General features: G+C 42.0%; 1 protein-coding gene across 1 annotated transcript in view; it reads right to left on the bottom strand.

Moving 5' to 3' along the window:
- The window catches only part of SLC41A2 (solute carrier family 41 member 2), a gene marked incomplete at both ends in the record, with an annotated part of 113,291 nt that overhangs the window by 24,229 nt on the left and 69,104 nt on the right, over positions 1 to 19,958 (bottom strand). The window contains 2 exons of the mRNA XM_080705140.1: positions 17,741 to 17,889; positions 18,995 to 19,126. Of these exons, the coding sequence (XP_080561266.1) occupies positions 17,741 to 17,889; positions 18,995 to 19,126 (281 nt within the window). The remainder of the gene's footprint in view (positions 1 to 17,740; positions 17,890 to 18,994; positions 19,127 to 19,958) is intronic.

Genomic DNA, 19,958 nt, shown 5'->3' with positions numbered 1-19,958 from the left:
TGTGTGTGTGTGTGTGTGTGTGTGTGTGTGTGTGTGTTACTAGGGTAGAACCCAGGAGCTTTTCTACCTCTGGGCTATACTCCCAGACCTATTTTATACTTTATTTGGAAACAGGGTCTCACTAAATTGCTGAGAGCCTCACTAAGTAGCTGAGGCTGGCTTCCAACCTGGGTGATCCTCCTGTCTTAGCCTCCCAAGCACTGGGATTACAAGTGTGTGCCACCACGCCCAGAAGCTTGCTTTTTAATAAATGCAAAAATCTCTAGGAATTTTTTGCTTTAATATATATTTAATCAGAAGGTACAAAAAATAACAATTTCGGGCTGAGGATGCAGTTCAGTGGTAGAGCGCTTACCTAGCCCTGGGCTCTGCCCCAGCACTGCAAAGGAAAATAATTCAATTACCTTTGTTATGCTAAACTAATACGAACATTTAGCTTGAAATTAAAAAGAGGTATGGTGCTAAATATTTATTTTTAAAAATAGCTAAAAATTTTAAATTATAAAATCATTCAGGTCAGGATTTTTCAGGGGTGAATAGTTTGAGGTCACAACCAACCACGATTTTTTTTCTCATGAATGTCCTGAGAAATGGTTTGTATGCTTTTTAATTAAATGCTTTCAAATAACTATGTTGTAATATCTTTTTGTAGATGATGTGAAAATTCCTCTAAGTCACGCCTGCAACCCCAGCCTCACTCAAGAGCGGAGAGTGTAGCATCCTCAGCAGAACATTTGGAAATGATGGTTCACCTTCTCCGTGTCTGCCCTCATCGCCTACAGACTCACCTGACTGAAAAGAGCCTTTGCCCAGTGTCTCAAGACACACGGATCCAGCACCCTGCGCTTCCAGTAAGGCAGACAGTTGTTGGGTCTGTGGATGATGGGCCTGCAGCTCGGGCATACCTACCTAAGGAACTAATCATATATGTGCACTTGGGGAAGTGTCTCTTCAACTTAAGCTCTAATACCCCAATCACACTATCACATCAAAAACTGCAGTCTCAAGGCTTCTAAAAAGAATCTCAAAAATGGACCTTCTTTAACGTCCCTACCTTAAGGCAGCCATATGCATCAACTCCCAAAGTTAAAGTGCATATTTTACAGTGAGAAAAAATGGTTCTAGGAACTTCCGGTCCTCCTCTCCCATCTCCTTTATCATTCTCCACACTTCCCCCTCAGCCCAAGCTGACAGAGACCAATTAAGAGACCCAGACAGAAGAGTCACAGAGAAAGAATAAAGACTCCTACTCTCCATTCGGCATCTGGCAGATTTAAATCTCAAGGAGCAAGAAGTTGTGGAGAATGTGAGTGAGATCAAGGGACCTGTTACAACCCTGTTAGCTGTGCTCTTTCCCGTGAGACACCAGCTGGGACCAGGAGCTCGGCTAACATCATAATAGAAAATATAGAACCATGCCATTTAACAAGGGAGTACTGTGTGAGATACCAGCTGGGACCAGGAGTTCGGCTAACATCATAATAGAAAATATAGGACCACACCATTTAACAAGGGACTACTGTGTGCCCGGTACTCAGATCTTACTGTGCAAGGAAGACAGTATCCTCATTTCCCATTCAAGGACAGTAAGACTCCAAGGAATTAAGTAACTTCCCAAGGGTGAGCTAATTAACTTGCTCAGCTACTAGGGGGTGATCTCCAGATGCTAATTATGGTCATGTGCTACTATATGGCGACATTCTTCCTTATTTGAGGTGTGACTCAGCTGGGCATGGTGGAACACATCTGTAATCCTAGGACTTGGGAGGCTGGGACAGGAGGAGCACAGGTCCCCAGGCCAGTCTCAGCAAGGACTTCAGTAACTTAACGGGGACCCTGTTTCAAAATAAAAAATTAAGTCAGGCATGGTGGCACACACCTGTAATCCTAGTACTTGGGAGGCTGAGACAGGAGGATTGCAGGTTGCAGACTGGTGTGTAGGAACTGAGACCTTGCTTCAAAGTAAAAAATAAGAACCAGCCGTGGTGGTGCAAGCTTGTAATCCTAGTACTTGAGAGGTTGAAACAGGAGGTTTGCAAGTTCACAGCCAGCCTCAGCTACTTATTAAAGCCCTCTGCAACTTAGTGAGACCCTGCTTCAAAATTAAGAATATAAACCCGGTGTGGTGGCACACACTTGTAATCCCAGCATTTGGGAGGCTGAGACAGGAAGATCACGGTTTGCAGACAGCCTCAGCTACTTAATGAGGCCCTCTGCAACTTAGTGAGACCCTGCCTCAAAATTAAGAATAAAAAATAGGGCTGGAGGCAGAGCTCAGTGGTAGCATAGCTCAGGGTTCAACCCTTAGTTCCACAAAAAATAAAAATAAATAAAAATAAATAAAATAGAGCTGGGGGTATAGCTCAGAGTTAGAATGCCCCTGGGTTCAAACAAATAAATAAATAAATAAATAAATAAATAAATAAATAAGGCTGGGAGTGTGGTTTGGAGGTAGGTTCAATCCCCAATACCAAAAAGAAAAAAGAAAATAAAAAAGAATAGAGGAATGACTCCAATGAGTCAGGCTCTACCTTGTATAGACACGAACAATTCACTTTTATGTATATTTCCTCATCTGTCAATGGAAAACAACAGAGCTTCCCTGGCCAGGTGCGGTGGCGCCCACTTGTAATCCCAGCATTTGGGAGGCTGAGACTGGAGGATTGCAGTTCCCAGACAGCCTCAGCTACTCAGCGAGGTCCTTTGCAACTCAGTGAGACCCTGTTTCAAAATAAAGAATAAAAAATAGGGCTGGGGGTGTCACTTGGAGATAGAACGCCCTGGGTTCCATCCCCAGTACCACACACACACACACAAAAAGACCTTCCCTTACTGGGCCGTTGTGAGAACTTGAGTGTATATATGTAAATGGCCTAGCTCATAACAATTGCATATAAATATTTCCTGTTATTATTTTTCAATTTTTTACATAGATTAGAAAAGTGATTCAGATAACCAAACTACAAGGGTTCTGTCAGAGATGGAAAACTTTCAGCACACAATTTATATGATAAGCATATAAACTGGATTATATATAAGAGGACCAGTACTATTTCCTGCAAAAAAAGTCGCAGATCAAAAAGAGACATTACCAGACACTATAAAATAGTAAGTCAAATTATGTTCAAAATACGTGAATGTTCACACACACACACACACACACACACACACACACACAAACACACACACCAACCTACCTACATACCTACATAAAAAATAAAGATGATAGAAACACAGAATCACCTGGAACCTAAAGGAGATTGTTTTAAGTCAAACAAATTTAAAAATTGATTTTTTATCATGTAAAAACATGTCAAGAACAAAATCATGTCATTCGCAAGAAGATGGAAAGACCTGTAGAACATCATGTTAAGTGAGATCAGCCAAGCACAGAAAGAGAAGGGACATATGTTTTCTCTCATATGCCCAAACTAGGGAGTGTTAGGAATAGCAGAGGGACTCCAGATAATGGAGGGGAAACCTCAGCAAAGCTGAAATGGAAGGGTAGGAGAGGAAGAAGGCTGAGGTTGATTAATGGAGGATCTATATCCGAATATGTGTAAAAGTATGAATGTAGCATAGTTAATCTGGACACTCATTGTTGGGAGGGGACAAGGGGAAGTGGGGGAGGGGGAGAGAGGACACCAACCACAGTCTGAATGTATGCCATTTGGGAAGCTGGAATACAATTTTTCAGGAAAACAACATTGTATCACATGAGTTCTCTGGACAATCCATAAAATTCATTTCAACATACAATAGTAGTAACCATAGACTGTTTTAATCTACTGCTACTTTGGTTAGCAGGGCATTTTGTTTTATTATTTATTTATTTATTTATTTATTCATTTATTTATTTATTTTTGCTGTACTGGGGATGGAATCCAGGGGCGTTCAACCTCTGAGCGAAACTCCCAGCCCTATATTTTTATTCTTTATTTGGAAACAGTGTCTGAGTTGCAAAGGGCCTAAGTAGCTGAGGCTGTCCATAAACCACGATCCTCCTGTCTCAGCCTCCCAGATGCTGGGATTACAAGCGTGTGCCACCACGCCTGGCTAGCAGGGCATTTTAATATCAACATATATAACTAGCAATTATGCACAACAATGTTTTGTATTAAGTCATCTTTGCTATAGCAGTGGGAACTCATCAAACCCTGCATCAGGCATGCAAAAAGAGACCTGAGTGGTCACTCTACTTAGTGATCTAAGGGCACTATACTGTGGGTTTGCCTGGTGGAAATGGCTCACACTTGCCACCTCATTATTAACACCTCCCCTTTCACTCTCTGAAGTGTCAAGTTACCTTAGTGACTGTATCTTTGCCCTTATGTTACAGGTGAGGGAACTAAGACACAGAGCAGCACTGTGACCGCTAAGTCAAAGAGCGGATTCACGCTCTGGTCTAGGACAAGAGCGGATTCACGCTCTGGTCTAGGGCAAGAGTGGATTCACGCTCTGGTCTAGGGCAAGAGTGGATTCACGCTCTGGTCTAGGAGTCCCCTTGTTCTCCTGCGTGGATTCATCAATAGCAAGACATCGGCGATGACTCTCACAGCCGTGACCTGGAGCGCCAGCAGTACACATGAGGCATGAAGTCTCCCCGGGAATAAGGCTCCCTTGTCCCAGAGGGACTTCCTGGGATCACACGCTGGGGGCTGAGGCCTTGGGGATGCTTGCTATGTCTCTCGGCTTCAGCTCCCTTTCCAATGCACCCAACCACGGCTTCTTGCCCACTGCCGTCACCAGAATGAGAAAGGTAGGGGGAAAACACAGAATTTAGTTTGGACATGTGAAGTGGGAGATGTCTCTCGACATTTAACTGGAAATGTAGAACAGGAGTCCAGGCTGGAGAAAACAGATTGGGAGTAGGCAATGACAGAGTGTATTTAAAGCTTAGAACATGCCTCAGAAGAGTAAGAAAAAGTCCTGCAGGAAAGAACAAGGATCAAAAGGAAGGTAAGTAAACAGGACATGAGAAACCTCAAGGCTGAATGACCAGCTCCAATCACAAAGGAAAGAAAACGAAGAAGAAAATGAAGAGTGCGATGACAGTAATCATTAATACATTCCGCTGCTACCATCACTGGAAAATGATTATGATATAGGAACTCCACCAAGCACATTATATCCATCATCTTAGTCCCAGTTGCACTCCTCTGATGTGGGAGGAAAAATGACATTCAAAGAGGTTAAGAAATCTGACTAAAGCCACAATACAAGTGAGCAGAAATTCAGACCCAAGTATGACTCTGAAAAGCTCGGAAGTCTTCCTACGCTTTCTGCTTAGTGGAGGCCAATTTTCCCTCTTCGCTTTGTCCTTTGTATTTGACCTATGTGGCTACAGATAGTTTGGTTTATAAATATTTTTCTTCTGTGTATAGGAAACATTTTTAAGTCTTTATAGTTAAGGACACTGAACCAATAAAAAAGTGACCTCAGATCTAAGGCACTGGGAACTAGAAGACACTGTCTATCCAAGCACGCTCTCCTAGATGAGAAATGGAGGATGTCTGTTCTTTTTTCCTTTCTTTCTCTTCTCTCTCTCTCTCTCTCTCTCTCTCTCTCTCTCTCTCTCTCTCTCTTTCTTTCTTTCTTTGCAGTACTGGGGATGAAACCCAGGGGCATTCTACCGCCGAGCTACACTCCCAGCCCTACTTTTTATTCTTCATTTTGAAACAGCATCTCACTAAGTAGCTGAGGCTGTCCTTGAACCACGATCCTCCTGGCTCAGCCTCCCTAATACTGGGATTACAAGCGTGCGCCACCATGCCCAGCTCAGGATGTCTGTTCTTAATTTGCACTAGTAGTGTTGTGGGCATGTCACTATTAACAATATGTGTTTCATTATACTCACAATGAGGTTTACTCCGCCATAAAGAAGAACAAAACTACGTCATTTGTGGGGAAATGGATGGAACTTGAGAACACCCTGAGTGCCATCACTAGCCTCCGGAAGCCCAGGGTTGTACGTTTTCTCTCATATGTGGATATTAGAGAGAGAAGTGGAAAGAAGAAGGACTTCAGGTGAAAGAGGAGAGACCAGTAGAGTAGTGGAAAGTACGGGGTGTGGGAGAAGTAATGGGTGAAAGGAGGCTTAAGGAAGGAAACAGATCAAATCATGTTATGTTCCTATGTAAAACTAGCACTTCCAATCTCACCAACAGGTATGGGGGGAGGACAGGGGAGCCGGTGGTGTCTGGAGGGAAACAGGCGTACATAAATGTATCACTTTAACCTCACTATGTCTTATAAGTACTATGCACTGAAAAAATTAATTAAAAATATATTTCAAACCGGGCATGGTGGTGCATGCTTGTAATCCCTGCACTTGGGAGGCTGAGACAGGAAGATCACTCAGGTGTGAAGCCAGCCTCAGCTACTGAGTGAGGTTCTCAGCAACTTCGTGATACCCTGTTTCCAAATAAAGTAGAAAACAGGTCTAAGAGTATAGCCCAAAGGTAGAAAGCCTCTGGGTTCCATTCCCAGGACCACACACAAAAATAATATATATATATATATATTATATTATTATATTATATATTTCAATGAACATAAACCTTTATAAGACATAAATACTTATTAGGTAATTGTTAGTCAATATCTGGGTTATAAATTTTATGAGGGTTATTCATTTGCTTGTTTAGAGCGGGCTTGGGTTTTTTTTTTTTTCCCTTCAGAATAGAAATCTGTTGGGAAATATAAGATAGTGAAATGTTTATGTAAGTATAAAATTTTTTTTAAACAATAGCCTTTAAAAATAATACCTTTTCAGCCGGGTGTGGTGGTACACGCTTATAATCCCAGCATTCGGGAGGCTGAAACCAGAGGATCACGGTTTGCAGCCAGCCTCAGCTACTTAGTGAGGCCCTCTGCAACTTAGTGAGACCCTGTTTCAAAATAAAAGAATAAAAATAGGGCAGGGGATGTGGCTTGGAGGTCAAATGCCCTGGGTTCCATCCCCAGACCCCCCCCACAAAATAATAATAATAATAATAATAATAATAATAATAATAATAATAATATCTTTTCAAAGGTAGCAATAACAAAACCTAACAAGACTTCTGTTTTTAATATTATATTAATATGAAGAATAAATATTATTTTGCTAACACCAATTTATATTTCTTGAAAATAGCTCAAGTTTCTCCCTAACTGTAACATACACTCTTTTCTTTCCTCCAAAAAAAATAAAATCTGTGGAAGCACTTTCTGAGAACGGAAGCAAGGCACAGGCACAAAGTTTCCCAGGTTGAGAAGCTGCAGAGGAGGAAGCCGCATTGTCACTAGGAAGCCAGCCGTGGGCTCTTTTCTGGCTGCCTCGTGCATCGAAGTCTAATCTACAACTCTGGGAAGATCCTTAGGGGCAAGAACAATATCTTCTACTTCTTTTATACGGTGACTGGCACATTACCTGATAAAATCATGACATTTACGATTTCCAACATTATGTATTTGTTACTTTACTTTAAATGAAACATTTTGTCTCTCCCACATAAAACACAGATTCAGCCAGGGGAAAACGCTTTCTACTATTAAACTTTCACAACAAATTTCTCATGGAATTTGGTGCTGCTAGAATTCTAGTACATTTTTTTTCTCTCTCTTTTTAAAAAATTATAATTACTAGTGCATATTAATTGTACAAAATAGTGGGTTTCTGTGTAACATTTTCATACACACATATAATGTACTTTATCTAATTTTCTCATGAAATGATCAGTGCCTAAAATAGGGAATTAAAGCTTTCATTTAGAAAGGGCTTTAATTCACTGTTTACCAATTATATGAACAAACCTTTAATTGGAATTCAATAGATACTGAGGGCTAGCAAAATCTTATTTTTGGGATATTTTATAATAAAAAGACATTACTATGTTCCATACATACATATAACCATAATAAAAGGAAAACTTATAATAGTAAAACAAAAGGGTTTTGTGTTTATTTTTAATAGAGTAAAATAAATAGTGGCTTATAAAAATATTGAGACTTCAGTGGTAACAAGCTTATTTACATTTAAGTTCGCCCATCTTACTCTCTTTTTTATTTTTTTTTATCCTCTTTCAGTCTGTCTAAGGCAACCTTTATTTTTTTATTTTTTCATTGGCGCACTGTAGTCGCGCATCTTAAAGGAACACAAGGGGTGGAGGCGTCCGTGCACACATGCACATTTAGCCCTTCCCCAATCCCCCCCACACTCCTTCTCATATTAGGGTAATCTCTTTGCTTCTTTTAGGATATGTGACCTAAACTTATGTTTTTATATTTTCTTAAAGAAAAGATGCATTTTTTAGGATTTCTATTATTTATTTACTGTGGTATTGGAGATGGAATCCAGGGACCCCCAGTCCCGTTTTATTCTTCTATTTTGAAACAGAGTCTCACTAAGTTTCTGAGGCTGGCCATGAACCTATGATCCCTGTCTCAGCCCCCCAAGTACTGGGATTACAAGCGTGCACCACAACCCCCGGCTCATTTTTAGGATTTCCAACACAAAGGAGAATTAATAGAGGCTTTCAGTTAACTAGAAAAAACAACCAAGCTGGACTGCTCAAGAGATTGTCACTATGCTTATGTGATAGTTAACTTTGTACCTTGTTAGGTTTATTATCCTCTCAAGGTAGTGTATGTCTTTGAAAGAAACAAAACTTAGGAAGTAAGACAGGAAAATCATGGAAACAGTAAGCTTCCTTTCTCTGCATCTTAGAAGGAAGGCCAGAAATGTTTATCACAACTTGGAATTCCACATTATCTTTTTCATCTGATCAATTAACAGCCCTGAGTAGCCAATAGAGTGTGGCAGGAGATACCACTGCTTTCCGTGAAGAAAAAAAAAAAAATGGGAGCCAGGCGTGGTGGCACATGCTTGTAATCCCAGCGTTTGAGAGGCTGAGACAGGGGGATCACAGTTGGCGGACAGCCTCAGCTACTTCGTGAGGCCCTTTGCTACTCAGTGAGACCCTGTTTCAAAATAAAGACTAAATAAAATAATAAAAAATAGGGCAGGGGTGTCACTCGGAGGTAGAATGCCCCTGGGTTCCATCCCCAGTACCGCAAAAATGGGAAGTTTTACTTTTATTTTAGTTCTTCTGGGACTGGTATCTAAATACAGTTGTAAAATTTTCTCCTACTGAAGAAGGGCCTAGAATTGGCAAGATTTGGCTTATTTTGCTTAAAAACATTCTTTGAGTACTAGAGGTGGGCTAAGCACTGGAGATGCAAAAACTGGTACAACAAAGCCCCTTCCCGTGGGACAGGCGAGCCAGAGACAGGAGCTCAGAACATCAACACAACAGGCAGAGGCCAGGGTGATGGCGTCCCGGCACCACGGGAGGCGGAAAGGACGGCACCCAGACCAAATCAGGTACCCAGGAAAGCTTCAGAGAGAAAGGACAGCTGAGCAAACGCAAAAACGCTGCAAATGGTTGCTACCATCATTGCAACGAGCCCAGTAGCAAATTTTCTTCAAACAGATTTCCTTTATTTAGTTGGCTGGTGAAAGAGCCGGATGCTCTTTAAAGACTATTAGTCAGTGTAGAATAAAACACCAGGAATTTAAAAAGAGCTGCTTTAACATGTCCTGTGGAGAACAGCAAAGAGAAAATGGCCTGGAGGAGACGATTCCAGAGGGAGAAATTACACACGCATTAGAAAGCCTTACTATACAATAATCAGCCAAAATAGATTTTAGGGATGAGAAGAATCATAGGAACTGCAATAGTTGAGTAAGAATTAGGACTTAAACCACGATTTTGAATATAAATCTAACCCAGATCAAAGGAATAAAAGCTGGGCAAGATGGTAGATGCTTGGTAATCCCAGTACTTGGGAGGCTGAGACAGGAAGATCACAGGTTTGAGGTCAGCACACAGTAACTGAGCAAAACTCTGATTCAAAATAAAAAATAAAAAGGGCTAGAGTAGCAGCACAGAGGTAGAATGCTCCTGGGTTCAAGCCCCAGTAACACACACACACACACACACACACACACACACACACAGCCAATAAAGTACAGAATATTAAAAAGTGAATCTTAAATGATTGACTCTGTCTTTATCTTTTTTTTTAAATGAATAATGTTTTTTATTTATTGGTGCATTTTAATCATACATCGCATTGAAATACAAGACTTGAGAGGATATACAAGCACATATCATCCAATTAGGCCTCATCTAATCCCCATCCCATTCCCTCCCCCTCCCTCGATCCCATGCTTGATTAGTGATTATCTTTGATATATTTGTTTACGTACCTCATTTTATTTTATTATTTATTTATTTATATTTTTTAATTAATTTATTTATTTTTTAAATTGGTGCATTATAGTCATATATCAATCACATTGGAGTACAAGTCTTGAGAGGATATACAAGCACACATCATCCAATTAGCCCTCCTCCAGCCCCCCCTCCCATTCCCTCCCCCTCCCTCCATCCCAGCTTTTTTGGTGATTAACTTTGATACATTTGTTTATGTACCTCCTGCGTTTTAAAGAGGCTCCGTCCTCCACTATTACATACCCTCTGATTGGTCACATTAGTTGCTTCACTATAGGGCCCTTTCTATAGCTCAACCTCTTCCTGTTGCCCCTTTCCTCCTAGTTATTGTTGATTAAGAGAAGCGTCTGATTTATATTTTCTGTGATATTTCTCTGTGCATGCTGCATTGGAAGTACCGATCCCACTCTTGAAGGCCCCAGTAGTGGCCTGGCTACTCAGTGGACTGATCCAGACCTCACTGGCTCAAGCAGCGGCCTTGCCTCATGGGAGGCCCCGGTACTGGTCTCGCTGGCCCCTACAAGGGCCTAACCCCTCAGCTGGCTTCGGTCCCAGCCTTGGAGGGCGCAGGAGTGGCCTTGCCTCACGGCAGGCTCCGATGCTGGCCATTGGCCCCTGCACCGGCCTAACCCCTTGGCAGGATTCCAGTCCCAGCCTCGGAGGCCCCAGCACCGGCCTAGCCTCACGGCAGGCTCCAATGCTGGCTTTGTTGGCCCCAGCACCAGCCTAACCCCTCGGCAGGTTCCGCTCCCGGCCTAGGAGGCCCCAGCACTGGCCATGCCTCACAGCAGGCTCCAATGCTGGCCTCGCCTCACGGCAGGCTCCGATGCTGGCCTCGCTGGCCCCAGCACTGGTCTAACCCCTCAGCAGGCTGTTATCCTGGCCTCGGAGGCCCCTGTACCGGCCTTGCCTCACGGCAGGCTCTGATGCCGGCCTCGCTGGCCCCAGCACCAGCCTAACCCCTCGGCAGGCTCTTATCCTGGCCTTGGAGGCCCCAGTACCAGCCTTGCCTCAAGGTAGGCTCCGATCCCGGCCTCGGAAGCCTCAGCACCGGCCTTGCCTCATGGCAGGCTCCAATGCCAGCCTTGCTGGCCCCAGCACCGGCCTAACCCCTTGGCAGGCTCTTATCCCGGCCTCGGAGGCCCCAGCACTGGCCTTGCCTCATGGCAGGCTCCGATGCCGGCCTTGCTGGCCCCAGCACCGGCCTAACCCCTCGTCAGGCTCTTATCCTGGCCTCGGAGGCCCCAGCACCGGCCTTGCCTCACGGCAGGCTCCCATGCAGGCCTCACTGGCCCCAGCTCCGGTCTAACCCCTCGGCAGGCTCCAATCCCAGCCTCGGAGGCCCCAGTACCGGCCTTTCCTCATGGCAGGCTCCGATGCCGGCCTCACTGGCCCCAGCACCGGCCTAACCCCTTGGCAGGCTCCGATCCCGGCCTTGGAGGCCCCAGCACTGGCCATGCCTCATGGCAGGCTCCGATGCCGGCCTTGCTGGCCCCAGCACCGGCCTAACCCCTCGGCAGGCTCTTATCCTGGCCTCAGAGCCCCCAGTACCGGCCTTGCCTCAAGGCAGGCTCCGATCCCGGCCTCAGAGGCCCCAGCACCGGCCTTGCTGGCCCTAGCACCGGCCTTGCCTCATGGCAGGCTCCCATGCAGGCCTCACTGGCCCCAGCTCCGGTCTAACCCCTCGGCAGGCTCCAATCCCAGCCTCGGAGGCCCCAGTACCGGCCTTGCCTCATGGCAGGGACTGAACCCAGGGGCATTCTACCTCTAAGCTACATCTTGAGCCCTTTTTAGTATTTATTTTTGAAACAGACTTGTAATTCTCCTGTCTCCATTTCCCAAGTACTGGGATTAAAGGTGTGCACCACTACGCTCTACCAGATAGATTCTTGAAGAAAAACAAAAAGCAAAACACTTGAAAATGAAAGTCGTAAAAGAACTTTACATAAGAAAATCAGCCAGTGGAGTAAGAAAACATGCAACTGTAATTCTGAGAAAATCAATGACACACCATTAATATCCTATATTTCATAACAATGCCATTAGCTAACAAACTTATATAGCATTATAAGTTTATATATACATATGTGTGTGTGTATATATATATAATATATAATATATATATATATATATATATATATATATATATATATATCTTTATTTTGAAACAGGGTCTCACTGAGTTGCAAAGGGCCTCACTAAGTAGCAGCTGAGGCTGTTCCCAAAACCGCGATCCTCCTGTCTCAGCCTCCTGAATGCTGGGTCACAAGTGTGCACCACTACGCCCAGCTTATATAGCACTTTATATATATAAATAACACATTTAATCTTTAAAACAGAGTGCAAAGTAAACACGACTGTTCTTTCCATTTTATAGGAGGGGCTGAGACACAGAGAGAATAACAATTACGCTTTCTTCAACTCCAGTGTTTCAACTTCACTTGTGAGAATTTGTCAGAAGTTAAAACAGAACAAAAGAGGCATGGAAGTATACTGTGAAAAACAGATTGAAATATAATATTTTATGAACTCAGAAAAATTACCTATATTCTTCATCGACTTAAGTGAAATGATGCATGCTAGTAGCTAGCACGGAACCATAAACATAACTGCAAATCAATTCAAGAAGAGGTAGTGTTATAAAAAGAAATATGCTCTGGAAATGGCATGCTTGTCAACAGACAAAAACTGGGACTGAGGAAGACATCTTTTTTATAATACACAGAGAGTAGCATCAAACAAATAGCAATAAATGACCATGTCATAAAAAGGCAATAAAAGTAGCCAGCTGTAAAGAGGCATTCCAAATCATCTTATCTGTACCTACGAGCAAAAACATATCACCCCCAGACAGTTTGTTGCTTCTTCTCCCAAGCTCTAAAAAGCACTTTATAAATTAAAGCCAGTGTTTATATGATATTACATTATAATTATTTGTTCATGTTGTAGTCTTTTCACCAGACTATAAGTCCTTGATGAAAGGATCTAAGTTTATTGTTCTTGGAACTTAAAAGCCCTTCCTGCATCTAATAGAATTAAGATATGTATTCATTTGTTTATTTATTTATTTATTTGTATTGAATCCAGGGGCATTCTACCTCTCAACTACGCTCCCTGCCATTTTAAATTAAACAATTAACTGATTTTGCAACAGGGTCTCACTAAATTGCCCGGGCTGGCCTTGAACCTACAATCCTACTGGCTAGGTCTCCCTCTTACTGGGATTACAGACGTGTACCACCAAGCCCAGATTAGAATGCAGATTTAATGAATGAATAATTTGAAATGTGACTTTTAAGTAAAATCTAAGGCTCTATAAATCATAGAAGCCGGGCATGGTGGCGCACACTTGTAATCCCCGCACTTGGGAGGCTGAGACAGGAGGATTGCACAGGTTCAAAGCCGGCCTCAGGCCGGGCGTAGTGGCGCACGCTTATAATCCCCGTGCTTGGGAGGCGGAGACAGGAGGATCACACAGGTTTGAAGCCAGTCTCACTGGCTTAAGAGACCCTGTTTCCAAATAAAAATATAAAAAAAAAAATAGGTCTGGGAGTATAGCCCAGAAGTAGAAGGGCTTCCAGGAACCCTAGTACCACCAAAAAAAAAAAAAAAAAAAAAACCAAAAACAAAAACAAAGCTAGCCTCAGCTACTTAGTGAGGCTCTCAGCAATTTATGAGACCCTGTTTCCAAATAAAATATAAAATGGTTCTGGGAGTATAGCCCAGAGGTAGAAAGCCTCTGGGTTCCACCCCCAATACCACCAAAAAAAAAAAAAAAAAATCATTATAAAAAAGTTAAAAATCTTAATTGAGTGGCAAGGAATTTTAGTTTTAAGAATAGACTCTAATCTCTCTTACCTGCAATTTACTACTTTTCTTTTTACTATTGACTTATTTTAAGTATATGATATTGTCCGTTATTATCATTTATGTTTGATGCTCTTCTGTGTGTGTTTAAGTATTTGAAAAAGATGCTTTGAGCCAGGTATGGTGATGCACGGTGGTAATCCCAGTACTTGAGAGACTGAGACAGGAGGATTTCAGGTTCGAGGCCAGCCTCAGCTATTCGATGAGGCCCTCTGAAACTTAGTGAGACTGTTTCAAAATAAAGAATAAAAAATAGGACTGGGGGTGTAGTTCAGAGGTAGAACACCCCTGGGTTGGTTCAATCTCCAGCACCACACACACCAAAAAAAAAAAAAAAAAAAAAAAAGAAAGAAAGAAAGAAAGAAAAGAAAAGAAGAAAGAAGAAAGAAAAAAGTAAAAGAAAGGAAGGAAAGGAGGGAGGGAGGGAAAGAGAACTTTCCTCAATGGGAAATATTCAGAGACAACTTTCAGGTCTGTGGACAAACACACTATTTCTAGAACATGCTCCTGTTTATAATTCCTTTGACACCAGCTCTAACCCACCATCTTAAGGCCCTGACTCATCTACTCCACCCTCTTAACCAGATCCCAGATGTGGCTGACTTTTTTTCTGGCACGAGCTCTGTGCTTTCCCATCTCTGTGCTTTGACTAAGTAATCTCCAGAAGTTTTAGATTAGATTTGAGCATACTTATTTAACACTGTGTTAACATATTATGCTTATTACTAAGCAAGCATAAAAAGAAAACATATTTTAAACAAAGTAAGAAAAACAAATCATTTTAATCTTTCCTTCCTACACACAATGTGCTCTGCATGTACTCCAATGCATATGAAATCACTAATTTCCATCAAAAGAACAAATCTCTTGCAGCACTTTGTGAAAGTGAAGCGCATCAACACACGTGCACACTCAGAACCGCGTCTGTTGGACGAGAAGAAAAGCACCCGATAATCCATTACCATGGTCATCAGCAGCGCCATTTTTTTTTTTTTTTTTTTTTTTGGTGGTACTGGGGTTCCTGGAAGCCCTTCTACCTCCGGGCTACACTCCCAGACCTATTTTTACATTTTTATATTTGGAAACAGGGTCTCCTAAGCCAGCGCGCGCGGCTGGCTTCGAACCTGCGGGATCCTCCTGTCTCTGCCTCCCAAGCGCGGGGATTACAAGCGTGCGCCACCACGCCCGGCTGCGCCGTTCCTTTTGACAGGAATAATGGCCACATACCTCCCCGCTAGCATCATTCCTATATATCAGACCTCTTAAGGCCAAATCCAAAAGCTATCTCTTCAAAGAGTTATTTTAATCCACTTCTTAAGGGATTAGACCTTTTCACTGCGAGAGGCACTCAATCTATAAAATTTAGCAAGAAGCCATGCCCAAGAATCAGGATTAAAGCTGGAACTGTTGGCAGAAATATAGGATGGGCTTTTGGGAAATGATACATGAAAAACGATGCAATTATTAATGCCAGGGAAAATAAAACACAAAATAAGAAAACACAGAGTAACACTATCTGCCTCCATAATAAATAAAGTTTACAGGGGCATAAAAATACTGACAACTAACTTAATAAAAAGTAGTGATGTAACTGTATGGAAATGATAGGACATTAAGAATCCCCCAAACCCTCAACTTTCAATAGTAAAGGTCTAATGAAGATTAATAATAAACTCAAAGCTTAGGTATGTTGCTTTAAAACTTACAAATGCCAGAGGAAACAGCTAAAATACTTAACAGCATTTATCTCTGAGACATGGACTGAGAAAATAGAACCTTTTAGTACTATTACGTTAAAAAAAAATTGTACATGTATTATACTGCTCACACATTTTGAAAGTAAAAGCAATTTCCCTCAATTTTAAAATTAAAAGCCTTGAGCCGGGCGTGGTGGCGCACGCTTGTAATCCCCGCGCTTGGGAGGCGGAGACAGGAGGATCGCGCAGGTTCGAAGCCAGCCGCGTGCGCTGGCTTAGGAGACCCTGTTTCCAAATAAAAAAAAAATGTGAAAATAGGTCTGGGAGTGTAGCCCGGAAGTAGAAGGGCTTCCAGGAACCCCAGTACCACCAAAAAAAAAAAAAAAAAAAAAATTTAAAAGCCTTCCACACAACAGAGAAAATATTAAGAGACAGAAGAAAGATGAGGAAAAAGAGAATAAGATAAGAGATGTTCATGTTTCATTGGTGCCTGGTAATTATACGTCACGGTGCGGTTCAAAGTGACGCTAATATCGCAGCATACCGCGCCTGGGCTGTTTCCCTCCAGGCCTCGCAGGGAGGCTGCGTTGATATCTTCATACATGCAACAGCAGCGTCTGTACGCTTTCCTCCATCGGTTCTCCTTTCCCCCTCCTCACCTCTCTCCAGTGCTCTTCTACTCCTCAGGGTCTTTCCAAAGGGACCCAAGTCAGGACACTAGAGTGCCACGCGTGTACCCACAACAGCCACGCTATGGAACCAGCCCAGTGTCCATCCACAGATGAATGAATAAAGACAAGAAACTTAATGCAAGAGGTCTGGGGGGGAAGTAGGATTCCAGAAAGAAAGGAGGGGAAAAAAATCATCAAAGAAAATAATCCAAGAAATTTCCTGGAATGGAGGGACATGAGCTTTTAGGTTGCCAGGGTCATACCCGAATGCATCAACGTGAGATGTAAGAAAATAAACATAAAGAGAAGCTCTTACAAGCTTCTAAGAGATAAAAGAAGTTATGTACAATGGGATCAAAAGAGAGAAGGGTGTTTGACTTTCTTAGTGGAAATACAAAAAGATAAAAGACAATAAAGCAATGCCTCCAAAATTCAAAGAGAAACAGAGTCTATATCCGGTCAACTCACTAAGAGAGTAGAATAATGCAATTTTCTTTGGTGGTACTGGGATTCCTGGAAGCCCTTCTACCTCCAGGCTACACTCCCAGACCTATTTTTTTTTTTTTTTGAAACAGGGTTTCTTAAGCCAGTGAGGCTGGTTTCAAACCTGCACAATCCTCCTGTCTCTGCCTCCCAAGAGCGGGGATTATAAGCGTGCACCACCACGCCCAGCCAGAATAATGCATTTTATAACATGCAAAGACTAAAAAAAATTTACTCCTCCTGCCCTCTTTCTCAAGAGTCTATGGGAAAGTGTGTTCGTATAAAATAAAGGAATCCAAAAAGGGGAGACATGGAACCCAGGGAAAACGGAAACCAAAGGTTCTATATGCTGGGTGTAGTGGTGCACGCCTGTAATCCCAGTACTTGGGAGGCTGAGACAGGAAGATCACAGGTTCAAGGACAGTCTCAGGAGTGTAACAAGACATTCAGCAACCTAGTGAGACCCTGTGTCAAAAAACATAAAAGGGCTGAGGTAATTTAGCTTGGATATAGAATGCCCCTGAGTTCAATCCTTAGTAACACAGACACACACACACACACACACACACACACACACACTCATTAAAGATAGTCCAGTGCTTACTGCTTTTCCGTTAAAATCAATATGAAGGTATCCAGTTGATTCTGAAATAGTAAATATGTAGGTTCCTTTAGATGTTATATAGTTATTGTTTTACAGCAGTCTGAGCACACAAGATTTCAAGAGCTGTTTATCTCCTACCTGTAACACAGCAGCAAATAAGTACACGGCCACGAAGATCACAGTCAGAGAAGTGTGGCCGCTTTTCATCAAGTGAATGGTGTAGAGGAAAATCAGATGTCCAGGAACCACTAAAAGCAGCAGAACTTGGGCCGACTTATTATTTGCTCCTGTAGTATAAAACATAAGTCATTAAAACAAAACCATATTTTGGTTAATAACAGATCACATTTAATAAAATTTGGGGATTACTCTCTAGTTAATATCTCCTAACCATCATATACAGTTCAATCGCTAAGAATAAATTTCAGTTATTTACAATCTACTTAATTCTTTGAAATTCCACTGTTATATGCCATTAGTTGAAAGAGGATTTAAAAAAAAACTTGCTCTGAAACACTGGTCAGACTTTACTATCTATGATAATGCAAAGAGAAAATACAAAAGAGAAAACAAAGTTCTTAAAAGTACTGGAATTGTTTTATTTTCTATATTCCTTTAGAGTTCTACCACTGATATTATAAGGCTCGGCATGTTTGATCTTCGTTTAAAAGTCAATAATCACATTAATTCTTATGAGGAAAAACAGTGAAAAGAATAATGAGGTTTTTGGGCAATCACGTTCCTCATTGACACGAATGGTGCACAATTTTATAACTGAGGTTATCTCCTCTCATTAGGTCTGGGCTCAAATGTCTACAGCTAGTAAGTCCAAAAAAGACTGATATAGGAAAAAGAAGATGCCTGTCTCCCTAAATCACTTAGCAATGCTATTCTGTGTGTGTAAGGTTTCTTCTTTCCTGACTAGTACACGAGGCCACCCAGAGAGAAGAATAAGAGAGAAAAATTAAGCCAGTCGTGGTGGCGCATGTTTGTAATCCCAGCATTCAGGAGACAGGAGGATGGCGGTTCACAGACAGCCTCAGCTATTTAGTGAGGCCCTTTGCCACTCAGGGAGACCCTGTTTCAAAATAAAAATAAAAAATAGAACTGGGGGTGTGGCTTGGAGGTAGAATGCCCTTGGAGTCCATCCCCAGTACTGCAAATAAATAAATAAATAAATAAATAAATAAATAAATAAAGTTTAAAAAAGAGAGAAATTACATAAAGGTCCTCAGCAACTGCAGAACTGACACGGATCACTTTCTGTTCACTAAGATTCACAAAGTTGTGCACCATTGACAAAATATGTGTTCAACAAATATTGTCTGCCTGTAACCTCAGAGAGCAATCATTTCTGATCGAAAACTATGAAAAAAACCCACAAGCATGTACCTGGACCAAAGAAAGTCCTAAATGGGTAGTAGCAGCCTTTGGGTTCGTCGGGCAGCTCTCCTGGAATGCTGTGCAAGTGGAGGTAGGTAGAAATCCTGCTGGCCTGGATGGCTACCAAGTTACCACCAATGCCTGAAAATCAGGGGAAGCAGGGGTGAGCCTTGTGTTTTAGACACCTTGAATAAGGCCAACCCAAAGCAAGCCTCTTTAAGTCACGTTCTGGGCCAATACAACAATATAAGTTCTTCTGAAATATGGATTTATTTAATGTTGAGGTAGATATTCTGAAATCATGAAATTCCAAGTAGAAAGATTCATTCATTATTTTCAAACCTGATTAATGGTCTGGCATGAAAGTAGAACAGAAGATTTTTTAAAAATCGCTATCACATGCTGAGCATGGTGGCGCACACTTGTAATCCCAGCGCTGGGGAGGCTGAGACAGGAGGATCAGACAGATTCAAAGCCAGCCTCGTCTACTTAGCGAGGCTCTCAGCAACTTAAGAGACCCTGTTTCCAAATAAAGTATAAAATAGGTCTGGGAGTATAGCCCGGAGGTAGAAAGCCCCTGGGTTCCACCCCCAGTACCACCAAAAAAAAAAAAAAAATCACTGTTACAATCAAGATATAAAGCTAGGTAACAAGAAGTTCGTGTTTATCACCTTAATGAGAGGGAAAATCAGCTAGATTGATTCAAATAGACAAGGCTAGATACTTTTCTTCTCAGCTTACTACAGAACATTCGTGAAGCTATGAATGAAGACAGACCATAATATAGGCTGTAAGACACGTTTCAATAAAGCTGAAATGATTGAATCATACGAGTCTGTTCTCCAGTCACAGCAGAAAAGAAGAACACCTAGAAAATCCCCCCAAATATTTAGAAAGCAAACAGTATACTTCCAAATAACTTCCAGGTCAAAGAAGAAATCATAAGAGAATGTGGGAAATACAGTCAATTTGA

The sequence above is a fragment of the Muscardinus avellanarius genome, assembly GCF_963383645.1.
Source record: "Muscardinus avellanarius genome assembly, chromosome: 11".
Classification (NCBI taxonomy): domain Eukaryota; kingdom Metazoa; phylum Chordata; class Mammalia; order Rodentia; family Gliridae; genus Muscardinus; species Muscardinus avellanarius.
The sequence above is the reverse complement of the archived record's forward strand: the minus strand, read 5'-3'. Positions and strand labels throughout refer to the sequence as shown.